Source organism: Ranitomeya variabilis, chromosome 5, assembly GCF_051348905.1.
Source record: "Ranitomeya variabilis isolate aRanVar5 chromosome 5, aRanVar5.hap1, whole genome shotgun sequence".
Classification (NCBI taxonomy): Eukaryota; Metazoa; Chordata; class Amphibia; order Anura; family Dendrobatidae; genus Ranitomeya; species Ranitomeya variabilis.
The window spans coordinates 528,729,334-528,754,503 of NC_135236.1; the positions used below are offsets into that span (position 1 = coordinate 528,729,334).

Sequence of the window (25,170 nt, forward strand, 5' to 3'; positions counted from 1 at the left end):
ACCTGGCTCCTTCTAGACATTCTACGTATCTCCACACCCTGGGGTGCTAGAACGGATTGAGACCCTGGAAGGCATTTAGCCCGCTTCAGAGATCTTGGAAATGAAACCGATGTGTGGCCAGGATGTATGATAAGTCCATATTCTACTTATGAAATCATAGCTTATTCAACAAAGCAGTTAGAGCGCATGGTCTCCACCATGGGTCTTCCTTTAGGAGCATGGAGATTGCTAGCTGGTGGTGGTGTGAATTTTTTCTCTGAAGTTGAGAAGGCTGTGCCCCCCTGCTGAGCCAGGTATTCTGTTACAGCTACACTTGTTTCAGGAGGAAAATAAGCTGCCATTAAATCTCCTCATCTTTCAGAGTGTAATTCCATCATTAAAAAGCACAGATTTAAGAGATTTAAGGCTACAATTGATTACGTTAGGTGTTAAGGAGGCATTCAGTTTTCATGAAAAATTGGGCCACAGACTGATAAGGCATTAAAGTAACAACATAAGCATTACTTTGAATGATGATGTTTCTTCCACTGCCATTCCACCTCTCTGCCACTTCCCACCTACCTTTCTTTATAAGGCTGCAGTGGCGATGTCCTTGCCGTAAATGTGACGGCTGTAACCAATAACTGGTTCTAACCATCTCAAGGTTTAGATGAAAAATCCCCATTTAGCCCTGTAAGCTAGGAACTCTGGGGAGCAGCACAGAGGCAGCAGAGGATACATGATACTGATTGCTAGAGGATCTGACTACATGGAGCCCACCGATTTTGAGAATGGGGCACTGATACATTGGAATGTGCACCCACCCCTCTATTCATTGTTTATGGGACTATTGGAAATAAGCAATTACAGCACTATCTCCAGCAGTACTATAGAAAATGAATAGTGCAGTGGTTCATTGGCATGCTCAGCCATCACTCCATTCCACTGGAGCATTTAAGAGTCTCCTTCTTGCGATCTGTTAGTGTCCCAAAGGTAGGACCTCCTCAGTGATCACAAAGCTATCATTTATTCTGTATAAATATCCATAGAGGCCTAACTAGAGTCCTATGGGTCTTGGGGAAAAGTTTGAACCTGAGTCCCGGTAACCCCACCACTCACCAGCATATTGGTCAGATTCCCATGTTGTGGTCTGTATCCTGTAAAAACTTGTTAAATAAATCCATAGGTGTCCAAAAGTATTAGGGGCTGGCACTTCAAATCAAATAATCACAATATTCAGACTTACATCACAAATTGCCGAACAAAGAGATCCAGATAAAAACTCCAATGCTTTATTAATCAAGTTTAAAAGAGGGGATACAAGTATAAAAACAATATACTACTGTAAAACAAGAGCGCCCTAACTAGAGGGGACGCTGGGCGATAATATATGATATACAAAATCAAAGGCCCATATCAGAGGCAGACTTATATTAAATCCAATACTTTGATTAAAGAGATTAATAGGCAAACATCATATCCATGATAGATAAAAGCTAACTAAGCGTATAATCATGTAAACAATAAGACATATAGCCAGAAGTGAAATGATACAGAAAATGACTGCCAGTGCTTTGAACAAAGAAATTAGTAGGCAAACATCATATCCATGTTATCTGGCTAGATATAAGCTAACTAAGTATATGATCATGTAGAAAATAAATAGTACATATTACCAGAAGCGATATGGTACAGAAAATGGCTGCCAAATGAAGACCTCAGGAGGGAAGCTGTGGTCTTCGCCAACTGCGATGAGTATGCCAATGTCAACTGCTGGCCTTTAAAAGGCTCGTGGCTTGAGTAAGTATAACATAGCAGTGCGAGGAACAAGTGCATCACTGCCCCACACTACATTGCAACTGAATTGGCGTTCCAGATCCAGCTGAAAACAGAGTTCGCACCGATAGGCTCCACTTGACCATAGGACCAATTGCCGCCCCTGTGACCCCATGATCCTTAGAACTAATTATATATATATATATATATATATATATATATATATATATATATATATATATATATAGAAAAAATTAGAACAGCATCATATTACCGCAACTGTGGTGCAAAGCTCTCCAAACCAATCCTCCAAATGGCCTCAATCATAGAAGAAAAACAAGGAGGCAGCACACAAAAAATTGAAAAAAGTGGGCTTTTAATGCCTGTACGGCGTGGCAACGTTTCGGATATACAATCCTTTTTCAAGCAGTGAACATACAAATGAAGTGAGTATACAGGTCCTTCTCAAAAAATTAGCATATAGTGTAAAATTTCATTATTTACCATAATGTAATGATTACAATTAAACTTTCATATATTAAAGATTCATTATCCACCAACTGAAATTTGTCAGGTCTTTTATTGTTTTAATACTGATGATTTTGGCATACAACTCCTGATAACCCAAAAAACCTGTCTCAATAAATTAGCATATCAAGAAAAGGTTCTCTAAACGACCTATTACCCTAATCTTCTGAATCAACTAATTAACTCTAAACACATGCTAAAGATACCTGAGGCTTTTAAAAACTCCCTGCCTGGTTCATTACTCAAAACCCCCATCATGGGTAAGACGAGCGACCTGACAGATGTCAAGAAGGCCATCATTGACACCCTCAAGCAAGAGGGTAAGACCCAGAAAGAAATTTCTCAACAAATAGGCTGTTCCCAGAGTGCTGTATCAAGGCACCTCAATGGTAAGTCTGTTGGAAGGAAACAATGTGGCAGAAAACGCTGTACAACGAGAAGAGGTGACCGGACCCTGAGGAAGATTGTGGAGAAGGACCGATTCCAGACCTTGGGGAACCTGAGGAAGCAGTGGACTGAGTCTGGTGTGGAAACATCCAGAGCCACCGTGCACAGGCGTGTGCAGGAAATGGGCTACAGGTGCCGCATTCCCCAGGTAAAGCCACTTTTGAACCATAAACAGCGGCAGAAGCGCCTGACCTGGGCTACAGAGAAGCAGCACTGGACTGTTGCTAAGTGGTCCCAAGTACTTTTTTCTGATGAAAGCAAGAAGACTGGGGAGAAGGAAATGCCAAAATGCCTGAAGTCCAGTGTCAAGTACCCACAGTCAGTGATGGTGTGGGGTGCCATGTCAGCTGCTGGTGTTGGTCCACTGTGTTTCATCAAGGGCAGGGTCAATGCAGCTAGCTATCAGGAGATTTTGGAGCACTTCATGCTTCCATCGGCTGAAATGCTTTATGGAGATGAAGATTTCATTTTTCAGCACGACCTGGCACCTGCTCACAGTGCCAAAACCACTGGTAAATGGTTTACTGACCATGGTATTACTGTGCTCAATTGGCCTGCCAACTCTCCTGACCTGAACCCCATAGAGAATCTGTGGGATATTGTGAAGAGAAAGTTGAGAGACGCAAGACCCAACACTCTGGATGAGCTTAAGGCCGCTATTGAAGCATCCTGGGCCTCCATAACATCTCAGCAGTGTCACAGGCTGATTGCCTCCATGCCACGCCGCATTGAAGCAGTCATTTCTGCCAAAGGACTCCCGACCAAGTATTGAGTGCATAACTGAACATTATTATTTGATGGTTTTTTTGTTTGTTATTAAAAAGCACTTTTATTTGATTGGACGGGTGAAATATGCTAATTTATTGAGACAGGTTTTTTGGGTTATCAGGAGTTGTATGCCAAAATCATCAGTATTAAAACAATAAAAGACCTGACAAATTTCAGTTGGTGGATAATGAATCTATAATATATGAAAGTTTAATTGTAATCATTACATTATGGTAAATAATGAAATTTTACACTATATGCTAATTTTTTGAGAAGGACCTGTATATAGCTAATACACATGTTTTCTATTAATAACAATTATACAAATAATCACTTTTTTTATCATGAGTACCGATGTGCTCCATAGTGTAATAAAGTGCATCAGTGCTTTTTTTCATAACCACATAAAGACATATTAAAAATATGTGAATCAAATAAAGTGCTTTGTGAATATCTCTCAAATATGTTAAATGATCAGTGAAAATCTAACAGGTGTCCCAATCAAATGAAAATATCAACAAGGAAGCACACTTACAAACACATTGGTGCATGTATTCGATTACCGGCGTCCTCCTGGAGACACTGCGCATGTCAGTGACGTCCATACTAGGACCCATAGCATTATTATTAAGTGCTCCGAGGACACCGGCGCCATCTTGGAAAAGGTGTATTTTTCCCTCAGAGGAGAAAACAATAGAAGTTCTTCAGAAAATGAAACAGATGTATTTCTTTCATTTAGCGCTAGCCTATGGTTTCCTTCTAGTGTTTATATTGCAAATCACATATATTTTCAACACTTTTATTGTGATCAATATGTGTCCGGCTATAACAAGCGCCAAATTCTATTTATATAGACACACTCACAGCACCATATTTGTAATATCATAATGGCATTATGGTCAGGACATAAGTCCACATACGGTCCGAGATGCCCTCCCCAATTAAGTGGGGCATCGCGAGCCACTACAAGGACGAAGAAAATTTAGGGAGTGGACACTCCCCCATTATCCTCACGTCACCTGTAAAAATAGACCATATCAAATTTTTGACATGATATCACTAGATCCAAGAAATATATAAAACAATGAGCGTCATCCATTTTTTTTATTTTTATTGGAATATTAACAACGTATCATTTCTGAACAACAATTTATGTGCAAGTTGTGCCTTTCCTTTCACAGATTGGGACATCTGAAAGAAACAATAATAAAATAAAAACAATATTCTATTATAACATATGTACGATAAAGAAAGTCACCAAACACTATATAATCTGATTAATTTTAAAGTCCACATTTAGGCCCAGTGGTTTCAACGTGTTAAGTTTCATAATCCACTCTAATTCTCTCTTCACCCCCTCTTCTCTGAGTGGGTATCATATCAATGATGCGAAACCGCAGCTGTTTTTCAGTATGCGATTTTTCCACAAAATGCTTTGATACAGGCAAATCCATGCGTTTTTTCCTTATGGTATGTAGGTGTTGATTGATCCGCGTCTTGAAATCACAAGTTGTTTCACCGACATACCATAAGGAACAAGGACACTGTAACAAATATACAACAACTTCAGAGTCACAAGTCAAAAAATGCTGTATCCTAAATTCTTCTTGAGTAACAGGGTGTTGAAAACTTGACCCTTTGAGCATCATACTGCAATTGACACATGATAAACATGGGAAACAACCCTTTCTATTTCAGCCAGAGAGTGTAGTTTGACTGGACTTTCTAAAGGACCCAATATCAGATTTCATTAATGTTGATCCAATAGTACGATTACGTTTGTATGAAAATATTGGTGGCTTAGAAAATTCCATCACATGTGGTAGGCATTTGGATAGCATACCCCAGTGTTTACATATAATTTTTGAAATTTTACCACTTTCCTCACAGAAAGTTGTCACAAAGGGTATGCGATTCAATTCTTTTTTATTAGACTTTTTTTTGGAGGAGATCCTCTCTCTTTAATAGATCAACTCTACTCTTTGGTGTCTTTAAAAGGTTATTAGGATAGCCTCTATCTGAAAAATTTTTCATAGTGTTTTTCATAGATTCTCTTAAAGAGTCCTCATTACTTTCAATTCTTTTAACTCGAATCAATTGACTAAAAGGAATAGAATCCTTTGGTTTTTTTGGATGTTGGCTATTGAAAAGAAGAAGGTCATTTTTATCTGTCACTTTTGAATACAGTTGGGTCACAAGTCTGTTATTTTCAATTCTCACATTGACATCCAAAAATTGAATATCTGTACTCGAATGTGTCAAGATGAATTTAATCGTGTCATCCACTGTATTCAAATAATTGTAAAATTTAATCAATAAGTCCTCTGTACCAGTCCAAATCAAAAAAAAGTCGTCTATGTATCTCCACCACCCAGCTACATAGCTAAAGTGGTGGGATACATAGACAAAACTCTCTTCAAGAATGCTCATAACAATATTTGCATATGCGGGCGCCATGTTAGCGCCCATGGCGACTCCTCGCAATTGCAAATAATAAACATCTCCAAACAAAAAATAATTCCTCATCAATATCAGTTCAAGCAATTGCAAAATAAACTTTTTGGTTCCTTCAGAATATTGAGTATCTTGTAATTTCTTACCAACTGCATCCAGACCTTTGCTATTTTCAATTGACGTATATAAAGATATTACGTCAAATGAAGCTAATATAACTTCACCCATTATTTCAATTCCACCTATTTTTTCAAGGAAGTCAGTAGTGTCTCTTACAAAGGACTCTGTATGATTAGCAATCGGATTTAAAATTTTTATCCAAAAATATTCCAATGTGGGACAAGATGGAGTCACAGCCTGAAACAATAGGCCTGCCCGGAGGATGTATGAGAGACTTATGTATCTTTGGCAATATATATATCACGGGAGTGATTGGACATTTAACTGTCAAAAAATCATAAACTTCCTGGTCAATAATCTGTATATTGAGGGCATCATCCAAAATGGATTTGATGTCCCTCGCAATATCAAACTTAGGATCATGAGTAAGTCTCTCATACACCTCCAGGTCGGCCAACTGTCTATAAACTTCATCAAGATAAACCTTTTTGTTCATAATAACGACCGCACCACCTTTGTCCGCACTTTTGACAACTATTTCTTCATCATGTGCTAAATCATATAGGGCTTCCATTTCACCTATTGTCATATTGGGATACAAAAATTTGTTAGTACATTCCTTTTTCAATTTTTCTATATCATGATTCACTGCTAAAATAAAAGCTTCAATCACAGGTGAATTTTCAGGTGGAATGAAATTACTCTTTTTCTTCAAGTTTAGTTGTTGCAAACTAAAATTACAATTTAAGGCCTTCTCTACATTTGGTTTCTTACAAAACCATTCTTTCAATTCAATTGATCTGAAGAACCGTTGGAATTCAATATTCAGTTGGAATCAATCCACATGCGTACTCAACCCAAAAGACAAACCCTTATTTAGAACCGATATTTGATTTTCTGTAAGAGTCTTACTTGAAATATTTACAATTAGGTCTGTTCTTTGCTCCTTGTCGCCATCTGTTTTTCTACTGGTGACTTGTTTTTCCCTTTTTTCTCTTTTCTGTTGTCTCCGGTGCTTTTTTCCTCCCCTTTTCCTGCTGTTTTCATTTTTTCTTTCAAAGGATCCAGTCCTAAAAAAATCAATATTACGTGACCAATTATCATTGTTACAACATTCAGACTCATTTTTTGCTATCCAGTAACCTTTGTTCCTCCAATTGCCTGAATTGTCTCTTTGCCAATTTTAGATGTTTCCATCCTTATAATCATCCATATCTCGATTCCATTTTCTGCGTTTTACATTGTAACAACTCCGCTGGCATCACGGCATGGCCTCGCATCTCTCACACTATCTTACCCACTGCTCCAGGTCATGATGTGGTTTCTGTTTCATGCCAGCTCCATGTTCTGTGTCTCTGCTCTCTGCATGCTTCATGGCTGTGTGTATAGGGGGGCGGCGCCTGAACTCCCTAGTTCTTATAGGAATCAGGTGCATCTGTCTAATCTGTTCCTGACCAATTACTAAGAGGCCTCCAGTATATAGTGCAGCTCCACCCAGTGGTCTGGGCCTGTGCAATGTGTTAGCTCAGTTTGTGTTTAGCTGCTGAGTTTGCCAGGCCTTGCTCTGGGTTACTCCCTCTCTGGAGGCTTTTCTCTGTGCTATTGCCTTGGTCTTGTTGTCCGCCCTCCAGGAGACAGAATATCCTGGTCCCTGTGTCCTTGTCCTTGTTTCTTGTCTTGTTCCATTTCCTTGTCTGAACTTAGTCTTATCTTGATCTCCTTGTCTGTGGCTTCCTTCCCTGCTGTGTCTCCTCGTGTTCTCAGTTTGCTTACACTCCGCACTCTTGCGGCTCTGCCTGCGCTGTATCTTTGTGGCTTTACTTCTGCTCTGCACTCCTGCGGTTCTGCTCCTTTCTACTCTACTTAGCTTCTGTAGCTGCCGTAATCCCTTGCAGCAGCTCCTCTCCACATTCCTTGTGGCTCCGCTCTGCTTTGCTGCAGAAACCTCTCGCTGCAGCTCCTCTCCGTATTCCTTGCGGTTCTGCTCTGCTTAGCTTTAGTTGCTACACTTTCTCTTGCTGCTCAACCATTCCTATCCGCAGCCTTGCGGTTCTCTTCCTGTGTGAACAGGTCCCAACCTGTTCCTTCATTCTCCTTTCCTTCTGGCTTGTTTCGATACCTACATCACCTGTGTGAACAGGCCCCAACCTGTTCCTTCATACCTCATTCCTTTCTGCTTGTTTCCTTTCCTGCACCTCTTGTGTGAACAGGTCCCTACCTGTTCCTCCACACTACATATCCGTACCTGCACCTCCAGTGTGAACAGGTCCCTACCTGTTCCTTCATAAACTACATCAACCAGTCCTGTGTTCTCTGCCGTGCCTTCCAATCCAGTGTTCCTGCCAGTCCTGCCGTTCCTGCCATGCCTTCCAGTCCTGTGTTCCTGCCGTCCTAGCCAGTCCTGTGTTTCCTGCCATTCCTGCCAGTTCTGTGTTCCTGCCAGCCCTGTGTTCTCTGCCGTGTCTCTGCCAGCCCTGTGTTCTCTGCCGTGTCTCTGCCAGCCCTGTGTTCTCTGCCATGTCTCTGCCAGCCCTGTGTTCTCTGCCGTGTCTCTGCCAGCCCTGTGTCTCAGCCGTGCCAGCCTACTCGTCTGAGTTTCAGCCGTGCTCTTCTGCCAGTCCTGCCTGATGCCTGCACCAATCCTGGTGTTCCTGTCTCCCAAGTGGGATCAGCAGCCACAGCCAGACACCACCCTGGAGTAGCACCTGGCAGCTGCCTGCTGCACAAGTTTGACCTCACCATCAGAGGCTCCAGTGAAAACCCAGGCAGCTGTCATAGTCACGCCCCTTCCAGGGTAGTCTGGTTTGTGGCACAGCGGGGCCACAAACCCCCCGAGCTCACGCCCACCAGTCAGGGCGTGAGCGTGACAGTTTGCACAGGCCATGGCCTCCGCTATATCCCATGTCCTACTGCTCGCAGAGCATGATGAACTTTCTCCCTATTAATATGAGCAACCTGAAAAATTAATTCCACCAAGCGTGGTTCAGATTGAGGAGACTTCTGAGCCAATCATAGTCTCAAATTCTCTCTTCAAGCAACTTCTGGCCTATGAGGAACAGCACAACCCAGCAGACCCGCCTAGGTTCTATGGGAATCCAGAAGAATGCCAAAGCTTCCTGGAACAGTGCTTGCGCTACATCCTGCAGAATGCAGCTTGTTTTCCCTCTGACCGGATTAAGGTGGGCTACATCATATCCTACCTAGCAGGAGATGCTTTATTATGGATTTGTCCCCTCTGGGAAGCAGGGGATCCTATCGTCATGAGTCTTGGGGCCTTCCTGGTAGCCTTCCGTAGAGTCTTTGACAAGCCTCGTCCTGCTGCTCCTGTGAAGTCTTCCCCATCTAGATCCGAGAGGCGCTCCAGACGGGTGAAACCCGTGAAGAAACCTCCACGTCAAGCCATGACCATCTGTGACCCTCCAGTTCCTCTACCCGTTAAAGCAGCTACTCAAATAGAACCCAAAAAGACTGTCAAGAGTGGACTGGCAAAGCACCAGTCTAAGACCAGTCATAAGAAGGGCTTACTATGTCGCTGCTGTTGTGAGGAACACCTGGATAGCCTCTGTCCAGGGGATCTAAAGCTCCAAAACCTCGGGCCAGTAGGAGAGACTGCCCTTGGTGAGAATAACTCCCTTCCGCTAAAGTCTGTGTCTGTTCCGGTGCCTTGTGGGAGCTTCGGTCCTGCAGATGTGTTCAAGCTGCAAACCAGACGGAGTCTAAGTGTGGTTCCTGTTCCACTGCTCCAGAATCCTGTGAAGGTGTTTAGTGATTGCCGAGTCCTACTTATGAACAGTCCAGTGTCGAAGGGACAACTACAGCTCCAAATCGGAGCATTATATGTAAAGAAATTTGTCTTTCACTTGCTGACCAGTTTGCCCATCGGTCGTTCTGAGCCGGGTACTCTACTGTCCAGTCCGGTCCAAAAACCCAGCATGGTGCTGCATTTTGAACTACCTAGTCTCCAGAGGTCTCTAGTTCCTATAATGCAAGGTCAGTCTACAGTGTTAAAATCCTCTCCATCTGATTTGCTGGCTATTGAGTCACGGTGTGCTGACCTCACTGAAGTAAAGGAAGCAATGACGTCCTCTCCGCACACCTCCAGTGTCAATACCAGTGACCAGTTCCCAGGAATATCCCTGTCACTTAAAAGTTTTTCTCTGAACTATGGGCAGAAGATGCTTCCTGTAAAAATGCCTTCAGACTCCATGTGGCAGGTGGATGAAGAAGTTGAAGCAGAAGCTCTTGTATCTCTGTTCTTTACCAATCCAGAGGAAGAGATGGTCCAGTTTTGTCAGAGGAACAGGCTGATGGGGCTTCCTGAATGTATGCCTTCTGCTTCCTAGTGGCTACTTGATATTAAGACAGAGACTTACTCATCCTCTAATCCAGAAGAGGAGGTTCAGTTTTTCAGGGTTCCAGGCTGAAAATGTTTCCTGTATGTATGCCTCCAGCTTCCATCTGGCTATTGGGTGAAGATTCCAAGACAGAAGTGTTCTCATCTCTGCTTTCCACCAGTCTAAAGGAGGTTCAATTTTCTTGTGATGATGGGCTTAAGTTGGATCCGGTGAACGTGTCTTCAGTTTCCAAAGAATCAGATTATGTTGTGGTCAAATCACAAGCTTCCAAGTTCCTGCTTTCAGTTAACCAGGTGAAAGAAGTCCTGTCCCTTGTGTCTTCTGTGTGGGAAGCTGATCTTACTGGACTCAAAGAGACTGGGCAACCCGAGATCTCTAATGTCTCATCTACCTCTTTCTACCAGAGGAATGTTGTGATGGCTCTGACTATGTGTGCTCCTATCCTTCTTCTACAAGTTATTCTGGCGAGCTTGAAGAAGAGGGGCCGTAAAGGGGGGGGGGGGGTACTGTAACAACTCCGCTGGCATCACGGCATGGCCTCGCATCTCTCACACTATCTTACCCACTGCTCCAGGTCATGATGTGGTTTCTGTTTCATGCCAGCTCCATGTTCTGTGTCTCTGCTCTCTGCATGCTTCATGGCTGTATGTATAGGGGGGCGGCGCCTGAACTCCCTGGTTCTTATAGGAATCAGGTGCATCTGTCTAATCTGTTCCTGACCAATTACCAAGAGGCCTCCAGTATATAGTGCAGCTCCACCCAGTGGTCTGGGCCTGTGCAATGTGTTAGCTCAGTTTGTGTTTAGCTGCTGAGTTTGCCAGGCCTTGCTCTGAGTTACTACCTCTCTGGAGGCTTTTCTCTGTGCTATTGCCTTGGTCTTGTTGTCCGCCCTCCAGGAGACAGAATATCCTGTTCCCTGTGTCCTTGTCCTTGTTTTTTGTCTTGTTCCATTTCCTTGTCTGAACTTAGTCTTATCTTGGTCTCCTTGTCTGTGGCTTCCTTCCCTGCTGTGTCTCCTTGTGTTCTCAGTTTGCTTACACTCCGCACTCTTGCGGCTCTGCCTGCTCCGTACCTTTGTGGCTTTACCTCTGCTCCGCACCCCTGCGGTTCTGCTCCTTTCTACTCTACTTAGCTTCTGTAGCTGCCGTAATCCCTTGCAGCAGCTCCTCTCCACATTCCTTGTGGCTCCGCTCTGCTTTGCTGCAGAAACCTCTCGCTGCAGCTCCTCTCCGTATTCCTTGCAGTTCTGCTCTGCTTAGCTTTAGTTGCTACACTTTCTCTTGCTGCTCAACCATTCCTATCCGCAGCCTTGCGGTTCTCTTCCTGTGTGAACAGGTCCCAACCTGTTCCTTCATTCTCCTTTCCTTCTGGCTTGTTTCGATACCTACATCTCCTGTGTGAACAGGCCCCAACCTGTTCCTTCATACCTCATTCCTTTCTGCTTGTTTCCTTTCCTGCACCTCTTGTGTGAACAGGTCCCTACCTGTTCCTCCACACTACATATCCATACCTGCACCTCCAGTGTGAACAGGTCCCTACCTGTTCCTTCATAAACCACATCAACCAGTCCTGTGTTCTCTGCCGTGCCTTCCAATCCAGTGTTCCTGCCGTTCCTGCCATGCCTTCCAGTCCTGTGTTCCTGCCATCCTAGCCAGTCCTGTTTCTTGCCGTTCCTGCCAGTTCTGTGTTCCTGCCAGCCCTGTGTTCTCTGCCATGTCTCTGCCAGCCCTGTGTTCTCTGCCGTGTCTCTGCCAGCCCTGTGTTCTCTGCCGTGTCTCTGCCAGCCTTGTGTTCTCTGCTGTGTCTCTGCCAGCCCTGTGTTCTCTGCCGTGTCTCTGCCAGCCCTGTGCCTCAGCCGTGCCAGCCTACTCGTCTGAGTTTCAGCCATGCTCTTCCGCCAGTCCTGCCTGATGCCCGCACCTGTCCTAGTGTTCCTGTCTCCCAAGTGGGATCAGCAGCCACAGCCAGACACCACCCTGGAGTAGCACCTGGCAGCTGCCTGCTGCACAAGCCTGACCTCAACATCAGAGGCTCCAGTGAAAACCCAGGCAGCTGTCATAGTCACGCCCCTTCCAGGGTAGTCTGGTTTGTGGCACAGTGGGGCCACAAACCCCCCGAGCTCACGCCCACCAGTCAGGGCGTGAGCGTGACATACATCTTCCAATTCAAGACGCAACTTATCCAATTTTATTTTTATGGACTCTTTAAAATTATTCCATTCCTCCTCTCTCATGAGACTTTTTATCTCTGTTTCTATCAATGATATTTCATGTTTCAATCTCTTAGTCTCTTGTTGTAAATACTCAATATTCAATAGGATTATATCCAAACCATACTTTTTGGAAATTTGATATGGTCTATTTTTACAGGTGACGTGAGGATAATGGGGGAGTGTCCACCCCCTAAATTTTCTTCGTCCTTGTAGTGGCTCGCGATGCCCCACTTAATTGGGGAGGGCATCTCGGACCGTATGTGGACTTATGTCCTGACCATAATGCCATTATGATATTACAAATATGGTGCTCTGAGTGTGTCTATATAAATAGAATTTGGCGCTTGTTATAGCCGGACACATATTGATCACAATAAAAGTGTTGAAAATATATGTGATTTGCAATATAAACACTAGAAGGAAACCATAGGCTAGCGCTAAATGAAAGAAATACATCTGTTTCATTTTCTGAAGAACTTCTATTGCTTTCTCCTCTGAGGGAAAAATACACCTTTTCCAAGATGGCGCCGGTGTCCTCGGAGCACTTAATAATAATGCTATGGGTCCTAGTATGGACGTCACTGACATGCGCAGTGTCTCCAGGAGGACGCCGGTAATCGAATACATGCACCAATGTGTTTGTAAGTGTGCTTCCTTGTTGATATTTTCATTTGATTGGGACACCTTTTAGATTTTCATTGATCATTTAACATATTTGAAAGATATTCACAAAGCACTTTATTTGATTCACATATTTTTAATATGTCTTTATGTGGTTATGAAAAAAAGCACTGATGCACTTTATTACACTATGGAGCACATCGGTACTCATGATAAAAAAAAGTGATTATTTGTATAATTGTTATTAATAGAGAACATGTGTATTAGCTATATATACTCACTTCATTTGTATGTTCACTGCTTGAAAAAGGATTGTATATCCGAAACGTTGCCACGCCGTACAGGCATTAAAAGCCCACTTTTTTCTATTTTTTGTGTGCTGCTTCCTTTTTTTTTCTTATATATATATATATATATATATATATATATATATATATAATGTGTGGATTACCACTTGGCCCTGTAATGATAAGGCCACTATCACTATTGCCATCGCTTGAAGCCATTTCAATGCATCTCTGTAACTGAGCTATGAAAATGACCATAAAGCAGATACACATAGGTCTGCACAACTTATATGCAGAATGTCAACAGCCTTAAGGAGACATTTTGCGTCTTTGTGAACTAAAACAGTTTTAGTTAAAAAAATAAATAATAAAGCTAAAAACACACATGATTTCCCTTCACATTTGGTCAATGTAAAACCAGTAAGAGGATTTAAGGTCAAGTCTTCAAAGCGTTTGTCTGCTATTTATAGTTTCACTGAATTCCGATTTTCTCTTTGATTTCAGAGAATCCGAGATCTGGAGGATAAAACAGATATTCAGAAGAGACAGATTAAAGACTTAGAGGAAAAGGTTGGTTGTAAAAATTAATATATTTGATTCTTACGATTTTTTTTCCCTCATGGAAACTTGTGGTTATAACTAAAGAGCTTATAGAGTCAATGTGCTGAACATACGTACAGAGTATTCTTCATGTGTACGGCTAAATTTTATGACTTTCTACCAGTCATTAATATAGCATGATAACTATGGTAAAGGCCTCCATACACATTAGACTAACATTGGCTGATATCAGAGGGATTGATTGACATTCTAATTTGTATGGGGGCCTCCCAACTCTTCCTAGACAGATGATGTCAGGAAAGATAAGGATCCGTCATGTCCAAGTTCAGATGGCTGATCCTTTTGTTCTTGGTGAGATGTTGCTAGCAGGAGAGTCTCAAATAGAGACCATGGGAAATCTCGACAGAGCCACCTCTCTTGGGACAGTCAGGAGTGATAGCACTTGGCTGAAAAATCAAGTAATCTATTGTCTGTGAGGCCCCCTAAGACCTATCCTAACGCTTCTGTAATTGACAAATATTTGCTGCAATGCCATCTGTAGTGCTGTGGAGTTCACACCGTGCAGTAATGAGGCAGTGACCTAGTAAAGTTCACAGAAAACGTATTTAATGTCCAAACAACTCACGTAATGAACAGCACAAGGTATCCTCCAGATCACAGCTGGGGTGTCACAACAGTCTGAGACTGGTTGCCAAGGGCGACTGCACCACTGTATCAAGCTGAGGGGTGCCAGGCGTTTGCTGCTCTTGGCTCTGTGTTGCTTCGCACAAGCTGAACGTTGCAGAGCCACCTGCTCTGCCGCTTGCAAACAAACACACACCCAACCCTTGGCTGCTGGGTTTTTAAATGGAATCTGTGGCCATGGGCCACCTGTAAAACCCGGCCTGGAGGAAGCCAATTGCCCCACTACCATCCTGTAGTTTGCTCCAAAAATAAGAGCCCTTAACAAGTTTTCCTAAACATTGCCTTGGTCAAATAACTTGACCAGGTCCACACTTACTTTTATTTTGCACTGCAGCCACAGCTATGCCTGTGACTGCAATGTATTCCAGCGGGTTTAATACTCTTATATGCGCATACTGGGAGATACATAGCGACCCTCGCATATAACACCTCTCACTGCCTCACATACCCCCACTTTGTTCAAACTTGTTAGGTTGAACATTTGTCACCATACAGGGGGCCCGTGATAGGGCATCCACATTTCCCTGCGACTTCCCTGCACGCTGTTTCACGGTGAAATTAAAATACTGCAGAGATAGAAACCATCTGGTGACCCGAGCATTCCTCTCCTTGACATTTCTCATCCATACCAAGGGTGAATGATCTGTCACCAAGCGAAACAGTCGACTGAGTAAATAATAGCATAGGGACTCCAAGACCCACATAATGGCAAGGCACTCCTTCTCCACTACGCTATAATTTTTCTTGGCTGGGGTGAGTTTCCTACTTAGGTAGGTCACTGGATGAGTAAGACTGCCTAGTGCAGTCGAAATGCGTCGACAGGGTCATGTCGACCATGTAAAGTTTTCTTTTATGCACTATATTTTCTTTTGAAAAATAAATAGAAAAGGAAAATCCAGTCCTGTTGAGCCAGACTCCAATTGTTTCTTGATTTTCCTTGATGTGAGGCCAAGGTGAGGCCGGTGTCTGAGCCGCAGGTGGATGAGCATAGAGCAACTGGGTGAGCTGGAATTAACCACTCCTAGGCCCACATTAGAGGCATCCGTCTGTACGAAGAAGCGTTTCTGGAAGTTGGGGCTAATGAGGACATGGATTGGTACGCTTCCTCCACCTGGGGGTTCCACTGAACCATGACCGACTTCTTTCCATTGAGGAGATTGGTTAGGGGCGTTGTTCTCCCCGAAAAATTAGGTATAAACCTCCGGTAATACCCGATGATTCCGAAAAACGTTCTCACCTGTTTGATGGTAACAGGCCGTGGCCAGTCCTGAATGGCCTCGATTTCATTTATTTGGGATTTGATAACCCCACGGCCAATCACGTATCCAAAGTACCGGGCTTCCTCAAGCCCTATCGCACATTTCTTGGGATTCGCCATCAAGCCCGAGGCTCTGAGTGAATCTACTACTGCTTGTACCGGGACAAGTGGGTATACCAGTCAGTACTAAAGATCATGATGTCATCCAAGTACTCTGACGCATACTTCTGATGAGGTTCTAGCACTATGTCCATCAACCTCTGAAACATGGCTGGGTCCCCATGTAGTTCAAAGGGCAAGACGACATACTGGTACAGACCCTCCGATGTTATGAAGATGGACTTTTCCTTTGCCAGCTCCATAAAAGGTACCTGCCAATAACCCTTGGTCAGATCCAGTGTGGTAAAGTACTGGGCCTGACCCAGTCACTCGATCAGCTGGTCCACCCGGGGCATTAGATACAGGTCGAACATCGTCACCTCTTTTAGTTTACGGAAGTCATTACAGAACCGTAATGATCCGTCCGGCTTTGGGATTAACACAATTGGGCTAGCCCAGTCAATCTGGGACTCCTCAATTACTCCCAGCTGGAACATTTGTCTTACCTCACTTGCGATGGCTTGTCTCCGGGCCTCTGGCACACAGTATGGTTTCATTCATACCCTTACGTGAGGCTCAGTGACAGCGTCATGCTGGATGACAGAGGAACAACCGGGTAGTTACGAGAATACATCTGCATTCGCTTGCACTAATTTCCATACCTCTCGACGCTGCTGTTTCGAGAGAGTGTCTCCTATTTTTATCTCTATCTCATCCTTGGCCCGCTACCAAGGGTTCCCTGTTGGTACGACCGGGGTCCAAACATTCCCGGTCCTTCCAGGCTTTTAGTAGTTTCACATGATATAACTGTTTGGGTTTTCTCTTCCTGGGCTGGTAAACTCAGTAGTTCACTTCCCCCACTTTTTCCTGAACCTCATATGGACCTTGCCACTTGGCCATAAATTTACTCTCCGCAGTGGGCACTTGCACTAACACCCGATCCCCTTCCTTAAAGGATCTGACTGTGGCCATTTTGTTAAATGCGCGGCTCTGTGCTGCCTGGGCTGTTGTGAATTCTGCTCTTGGGCTCCCTCCGGTGGTTGTTAGTGGTAGTGCTGTGGTCTCTGGATTATAGGCCAGGCAGGTGTTTCTGCTTATTGCAGCTCTATTAGGTATTTAGGTTTGTAGGATCCATCAATCCCTGCCAGTTGTCCATTGTATCTTGGAGGGATTGCATCTCTGCCTGGCTCCACTTGTCCAGCAGTCATTTCGGCTAAGATAAGTGTCCTGTTTTTGTTCTCTGTAGCACGCATGCAGTGTGCTTTTATGTGCAGTGCAATCTATTGTGTTTTTGTCCAGCTTTGACTTGTTTGGATTTTTCAGTCATGCTGGTTTCTCTGGAGATGCAGATATACATCCTATGTCTTTAGTTAGATGTAGCATATTGTATCTTCTGCTGTGGATTTTTCTAGTGTTTTAATACTGACCGCTTAGAACTCTGTCCTATCCTTTCTATCTAGCTAGAAGGGCCTCTTTTGCTAAACTCTGTCTTTTCTTCCTGTGTACGTGTTTCCTCTTAAACTCACAGTCAATATTTGTGGGGGGCTGCCTATCCTTTGGGGCTCTGCTCTGAGGCAAGATAGGATTTCCCATTTCCATCTTTAGGGGTATTTAGTTCTCCGGCTGTGTCGAGGTGTCTAGGCCTGGATAGGTACATCCCACGGCTACTTCTAGTTGCGGTGTCAGTATTAGGATTGCGGTCAGTACAGGTACCACCTACTCCAGAGATAGTCTCATGCGGTTCCAGGGTCACCGGATCATAACACTGGGCATCCATCAGATGCTCCTTTACTATGGGCCTAACTGCCGCAATCCGGTCCTGCATACTGGCCACGTGCGCAATGACACTTTTATGTGGAGTTGGCTCCTGTTCTCACGTCTCCTTGGCTACGTCCAACAACCACCTCGGATGCCTGCCATACAGTAGCTCAAATGGGGAGAAACCCGTGGAAGCCTGTGGTACCTCGCAGATAGCGAACATTAGATAGGGCAATAACATATCCCAATCCCTCCCATCCTTGGAGACCACGTTTTTGAGCATGGATTTGAGGGTCTTGTTAAACCTCTCCACCAGCCTGTCAGTTTGTGGGTGGTACACCGATGTGCGTAGCTGTTTAATCTGGAGCAGCTTACATACAGTAGCTCCCTGGTCACCTTGGATAGAAAAGGAGTCCCCTGATCGATAAGGATCTCCTTTGGCAGTCCAAGGCAACAAAACATTGCAAACAGCTCGCGGACTATTAGTTTTGCCGAGGTGTGGCGAAGTGGTATCGCCTCTTTGAACCGCGTGGTGTAGTCCACTACGACCAGAATATGTTGGTTGCCCTGGGTGATTTTCACTATAGGGCCCACCCGCTTAAACGGTACCTCTATGATGGGTAGAGTGTCATGATTCTCAATGGCGAGAGAACATAGCCCAGCATATATGAGAACTAGCTCTTGGAAGATGGAAACTATACTGACCATGAACTAAACCTGCCGCACAACTAGAAGTGGCCGGGTAGCATGCCTACGTTTTTTTATCCCTAGATGCCCAGCGTCAGCCGGAGAACTACCTAATCCTAGCAGAGGAAAAGACAGTCCTGGCTCACCTCTAGAGAAATTTTCCCAAAAGGCAGACAGAGGCCCCCACATATATTGGCGGTGATTTTAGATGAAATGACAAACGTAGTATGAAAATAGGTTTAGCAAAAATCGAGGTCCGCTTTCTAGATAGCAAGAAGACAGAAAGGGCACTTTCATGGTCAGCAGAAAACTCTATCAAAACACCATCCAGAAATTACTTTAAGACTCTAGCATTAACTCATAACACCAGAGTTGCAATTTCCGCTCACAAGAGCTTTCCAGACACAGTAACGAAACAGCAGCTGTGAACAGGAACAAAATGCAAAAACACACAAGGACAAAAGTCCAACTTAGCTGGGAGTTGTCTAGTAGCAGGAACATGCACAGAAAGGCTTCTGATTACATTGTTGACCGGCATGAAACTGACAGAGGAGCAAGGTTATATAGCGACTCCCACATCCTGATAGGAGCAGGTGAACAGAGGGGATGATGCACACAAGTACAATTCCACAAGTGGCCACCGGGGGAGCCCAGAATCCAATTTCACAACAGTACCCCCCCCTCAAGGAGGGGGCACCGAACCCTCACCAGAACCACCAGGGCGATCAGGATGAGCCCTATGAAAGGCACGGACAAGATCGGAGGCATGAACATCAGAGGCAGTGACCCAAGAATTATCCTCCTGACCGTATCCCTTCCATTTGACCAGATACTGGAGTTTCCGTCTGGAAACACGAGAGTCCAAGATCTTTTCCACAACGTACTCCAACTCACCCTCAACCAACACCGGAGCAGGAGGCTCAACGGAAGGCACAGCCGGTACCTCATACCTGCGCAACAATGACCGATGAAAAACATTATGAATCGAAAAGGATGCAGGGAGGTCCAAACGGAAGGACACAGGGTTAAGAATCTCCAATATCTTGTACGGGCCGATGAACCGAGGCTTAAACTTAGGAGAAGAAACCCTCATAGGGACAAAACGAGAAGACAACCACACCAAGTCCCCAACACAAAGCCGAGGACCAACACGACGACGGCGGTTGGCAAAAAGCTGAGTCTTCTCCTGGGACAACTTCAAATTGTCCACCACCTGCCCCCAAATCTGATGCAACCTCTCCACCACAGCATCCACTCCAGGACAATCCGAAGATTCCACTTGACCGGAGGAAAATCGAGGATGAAACCCCGAATTACAGAAAAACGGGGACACCAAGGTGGCAGAGCTGGCCCGATTATTGAGGGCGAACTCCGCCAAAGGCAAAAAAGCAACCCAATCATCCTGATCCGCAGACACAAAACACCTCAAATATGTCTCCAAGGTCTGATTAGTCCGCTCGGTCTGGCCATTAGTCTGAGGATGGAAAGCAGACGAAAAAGACAAATCTATGCCCATCCTAGCACAGAATGCCCGCCAAAATCTAGACACGAATTGGGTCCCTCTGTCAGAAACGATATTCTCCGGAATACCATGCAAACGAACAACATTTTGAAAAAACAGAGGAACCAACTCGGAAGAAGAAGGCAACTTAGGCAAGGGAACCAGATGGACCATCTTAGAGAAACGGTCACACACCACCCAGATGACAGACATCTTATGAGAAACAGGCAGATCCGAAATAAAATCCATCGAGATGTGCGTCCAAGGCCTCTTCGGGATAGGCAAGGGTAACAGCAATCCACTAGCCCGAGAACAACAAGGCTTGGCCCGAGCACAAACGTCACAAGACTGCACAAAGCCTCGCACATCTCGTGACAGGGAAGGCCACCAGAAGGACCTTGCCACCAAATCCCTGGTACCAAAGATTCCAGGATGACCTGCCAACGCAGAAGAATGAACCTCAGAGATGACTCTACTGGTCCAATCATCAGGAACAAACAGTCTACCAGGTGGGCAACGATCAGGTCTATCCGCCTGAAACTCCTGCAAGGCCCGCCGCAGGTCTGGAGAAACGGCAGACAATATCACTCCATCTTTAAGGATACCTGTGGGCTCAGAATTACCAGGGGAGTCAGGCTCAAAACTCCTAGAAAGGGCATCCGCCTTAACATTCTTAGAACCCGGTAGGTAAGACACCACAAAATTAAACCGAGAGAAAAACAACGACCAGCGCGCCTGTCTAGGATTCAGGCACCTGGCAGACTCAAGGTAAATTAAATTTTTGTGGTCAGTCAATACCACCACCTGATGTCTGGCCCCCTCAAGCCAGTGACGCCACTCCTCAAAAGCCCACTTCATGGCCAAAAGCTCCCGATTCCCAATATCATAATTCCGCTCGGCGGGCGAAAATTTACGGGAAAAAAAAGCACAAGGTCTCATCACGGAGCAGTCGGAACTTCTCTGCGACAACACCGCCCCAGCTCCGATTTCAGAAGCGTCGACCTCAACCTGAAAAGGAAGAGCAACATCAGGCTGACGCAACACTGGGGCGGAAGAAAAGCGGCGCTTGAGCTCCCGAAAGGCCTCCACAGCATCAGGGGACCAATCAGCAACATCAGCACCCTTCTTAGTCAAATCAGTCAATGGTTTTACAACATCAGAAAAACCAGCAATAAATCGACGATAAAAGTTAGCAAAGCCCAAAAATTTCTGAAGACTCTTAAGAGAAGAGGGTTGCGTCCAATCACCAATAGCCTGAACCTTGACAGGATCCATCTCGATGGAAGAGGGGGAAAAAATGTATCCCAAGAAGGAAATCTTTTGAACCCCAAAAACACACTTAGAACCCTTCACACACAAGGAATTAGACCGCAAAACCTGAAAAACCCTCCTGACCTGCTGGACATGAGAGTCCCAGTCATCCGAAAAAATCAGAATATCATCCAGATACACAATCATAAATTTATCCAAATAATCGCGGAAAATGTCATGCATAAAGGACTGGAAGACTGAAGGGGCATTTGAAAGACCAAAAGGCATCACCAAATACTCAAAATGGCCCTCGGGCGTATTAAATGCGGTCTTCCACTCATCCCCCTGCTTGATTCGCACCAAATTATACGCCCCACGGAGATCAATCTTAGAGAACCACTTGGCCCCCTTTATACGAGCAAACAAATCAGTAAGCAGTGGTAACGGATATTGATATTTAACCGTGATTTTATTCAAAAGTCGATAATCAATACACGGCCTCAAAGAGCCGTCTTTCTTAGACACAAAGAAAAAACCGGCTCCTAAGGGAGATGACGAAGGACGAATATGTCCCTTTTCCAAGGACTCCTTTATATATTCTCGCATAGCCGCGTGTTCAGGCACAGACAGATTAAATAAACGACCCTTAGGGTATTTACTACCCGGAATCAAGTCTATGGCACAATCGCACTCCCGGTGCGGAGGTAGTGAACCAACCTTGGGTTCTTCAAAAACGTCACGAAAGTCAGACAAGAATTCAGGAATCTCAGAGGGAATAGATGATGAAATGGAAACCAAAGGTACGTCCCCATGAGTTCCTTTACATCCCCAGCTTAACACAGACATAGCTCTCCAGTCGAGGACTGGGTTATGAGATTGCAGCCATGGCAATCCCAGCACCAAAACATCATGTAGATTATACAGCACCAGAAAGCGAATAACCTCCTGGTGATCCGGATTAACACGCATAGTCACTTGTGTCCAGTATTGTGGTTTATTACTAGCCAATGGGGTGGAGTCAATCCCTTTCAGAGGTATCGGAGCCTCCAATGGCTCCAAATCATATCCACAGCGTTTGGCAAAGGACCAATCCATAAGACTCAAAGCAGCGCCAGAGTCGACATAGGCGTCCGCGGTAATAGATGACAAAGAACAAATCAGGGTCACAGATAGAATAAACTTAGACTGTAAAGTGCTAATTGAAACAGACTTGTCAGGCTTCTTAGTACGCTTAAAGCATGCTGATATAACATGAGTTGAATCACCACAATAGAAGCACAACCCATTTTTTCGTCTAAAATTCTGCCGCTCGCTTCTGGACAGAATTCTATCACATTGCATATTTTCTGGCGTTTTCTCAGTAGACACCGCCAAATGGTGCACAGGTTTGCGCTCCCGCAGACGCCTATCGATCTGAATAGCCATCGTCATGGACTCATTCAGACTCGCAGGCACAGGGAACCCCACCATAACATCCTTAATGGCATCAGAGAGACCTTCTCTGAAAATCGCCGCCAGGGCGCACTCATTCCACTGAGTAAGCACAGACCATTTGCGGAATTTTTGGCAGTATATTTCAGCTTCATCTTGCCACTGAGACAAGGACATCAAGGCCTTTTCCGCCTGAAGCTCTAAATGAGGTTCCTCATAAAGCAACCCCAAGGCCAGAAAAAACGCATCCACATTGAGCAACGCAGGATCCCCTGGTGCCAATGCAAAAGCCCAGTCTTGAGGGTCGCCCCGGAGCAAGGAAATTACAATCCTGACCTGCTGTGCAGGGTCTCCGGCAGAGCGAGACTTCAGGGACAAAAACAATTTGCAATTATTTTTAAAATTTTGAAAGTGAGATCTATTCCCCGAGAAGAATTCAGGCAAAGGAATTCTAGGCTCAGACATAGGTGCATGAACAACAAAATCTTGCAAATTTTGTTTGTACCTTTGTGGCGAGATTATTCAAACCTGTAGCTACACTCTGAAGATCCATTTGAAACAGGTGAACACAGAGCCATTCAAGGATTAGAAGGAGAGAAAGAGAGGAAGGCTGCAGTATAGGCAGACCAGCAAGAGATTCAATTAAGAGCACACTCAGAACTAGAGGAAAAAAAAAAAAAAAAAATTGTAGCAGACTTATTTTTTCTCTCCTTTCTCAGCCAGTAATTTAACCCTTTTTTTTGGGCCGGTCAAACTGTCATGATTCTCAATGGCGAGAGAACATAGCCCAGCATATATGAGAACTAGCTCTTGGAAGATGGAAACTATACTGACCATGAACTAAACCTGCCGCACAACTAGAAGTGGCCGGGTAGCATGCCTACGTTTTTTTATCCCTAGATGCCCAGCGCCAGCCGGAGAACTACCTAATCCTAGCAGAGGAAAAGACAGTCCTGGCTCACCTCTAGAGAAATTTTCCCAAAAGGCAGACAGAGACCCCCACATATATTGGCGGTGATTTTAGATGAAATGACAAACGTAGTATGAAAATAGGTTTAGCAAAAATCGAGGTCCGCTTTCTAGATAGCAAGAAGACAGAAAGGGCACTTTCATGGTCAGCAGAAAACTCTATCAAAACACCATCCAGAAATTACTTTAAGACTCTAGCATTAACTCATAACACCAGAGTGGCAATTTCCGCTCACAAGAGCTTTCCAGACACAGTAACGAAACAGCAGCTGTGAACAGGAACAAAATGCAAAAACACACAAGGACAAAAGTCCAACTTAGCTGGGAGTTGTCTAGTAGCAGGAACATGCACAGAAAGGCTTCTGATTACATTGTTGACCGGCATGAAACTGACAGAGGAGCAAGGTTATATAGCGACTCCCACATCCTGATAGGAGCAGGTGAACAGAGGGGATGATGCACACAAGTACAATTCCACAAGTGGCCACCGGGGGAGCCCAGAATCCAATTTCACAACAGTAGAGGCACCAATGGACTCCAAAACTTCGCAATGGGTGTGATTAGTTGGCTCTTGGGACATGACTCACATTACCGTTGTACCTCCACATACACTCCGGGCCAAAGGAACCTTTACAGTATGCGTTCTTGGGTTTTCTTTACCCCTAAGTGTCCACCCAGCATGTGTGTGGGCCATCTCTAGCACGGCCCGACGGTACAACTGGGGCACCACCAGCTGTTTTACCACTTCATCTTGGATTTTATCAACCCTATACAATAAGACTTGACTGACAGCCATGTGGGGAAAAATCATACATCAAACATACCCAGGGACACTTCCAGCTCGAGGATTGTCGGGGTCTCCTCGACCTCTCCTGCCACTACCTCTAGCGGAAACCTATCAGGGTTACACTCTGTCCCCAGTTTGGTGACCCCTACAGCAGGTATCCCTGACTCGGGATCTTCGGGTTCCGGTCCCGGAATAGCTTTTACCCTGGGAGGGTTATCCCTGTGCTCCCACAGGGACCAGAACAGGGACAAGTCTCTTCCCAACACAGTCCCATAGGGAAGAGTCTTTACCTCTCCGACCACATGTCTTCTTTCTCCACACAGGGTGGAAAAGCTAACCTACACGGTTAGGTACTCTCGGAGTTCCCCATGTATGCACACCACTCCCACTTTCCGACCATTGGGGTTGTCCCTGGCAACTAGTGACCCATGGACCAGAGTCACTAAGCTCCCTAAGTCCAGGAGAGCCTCTGTCTGGTACCCATTGAAGAGTACCTGACACAGTTAGGGTTCGTTGCATGCAGCACCTGGGGATGCGGTGCAGACTGACTGGGCATACATACAGTCTCTGCGCATAAACCCGCAGTCCGGTTCAGCTGTCAGAGGGCAGTTGGCAGCCACATGTCGGGGCCCTTGGC

The 25,170-nt window shown here is 44.8% G+C and overlaps 1 protein-coding gene across 1 annotated transcript in view; it reads left to right on the forward strand.

Moving 5' to 3' along the window:
• JAKMIP2 (janus kinase and microtubule interacting protein 2) overlaps positions 1–25,170 on the forward strand; it is a 200,929-nt gene that overhangs the window by 170,610 nt on the left and 5,149 nt on the right. The window contains exon 21 of the mRNA XM_077265817.1: positions 14,052–14,117. Within this exon, the coding sequence (XP_077121932.1) occupies positions 14,052–14,117 (66 nt within the window). The remainder of the gene's footprint in view (positions 1–14,051; positions 14,118–25,170) is intronic.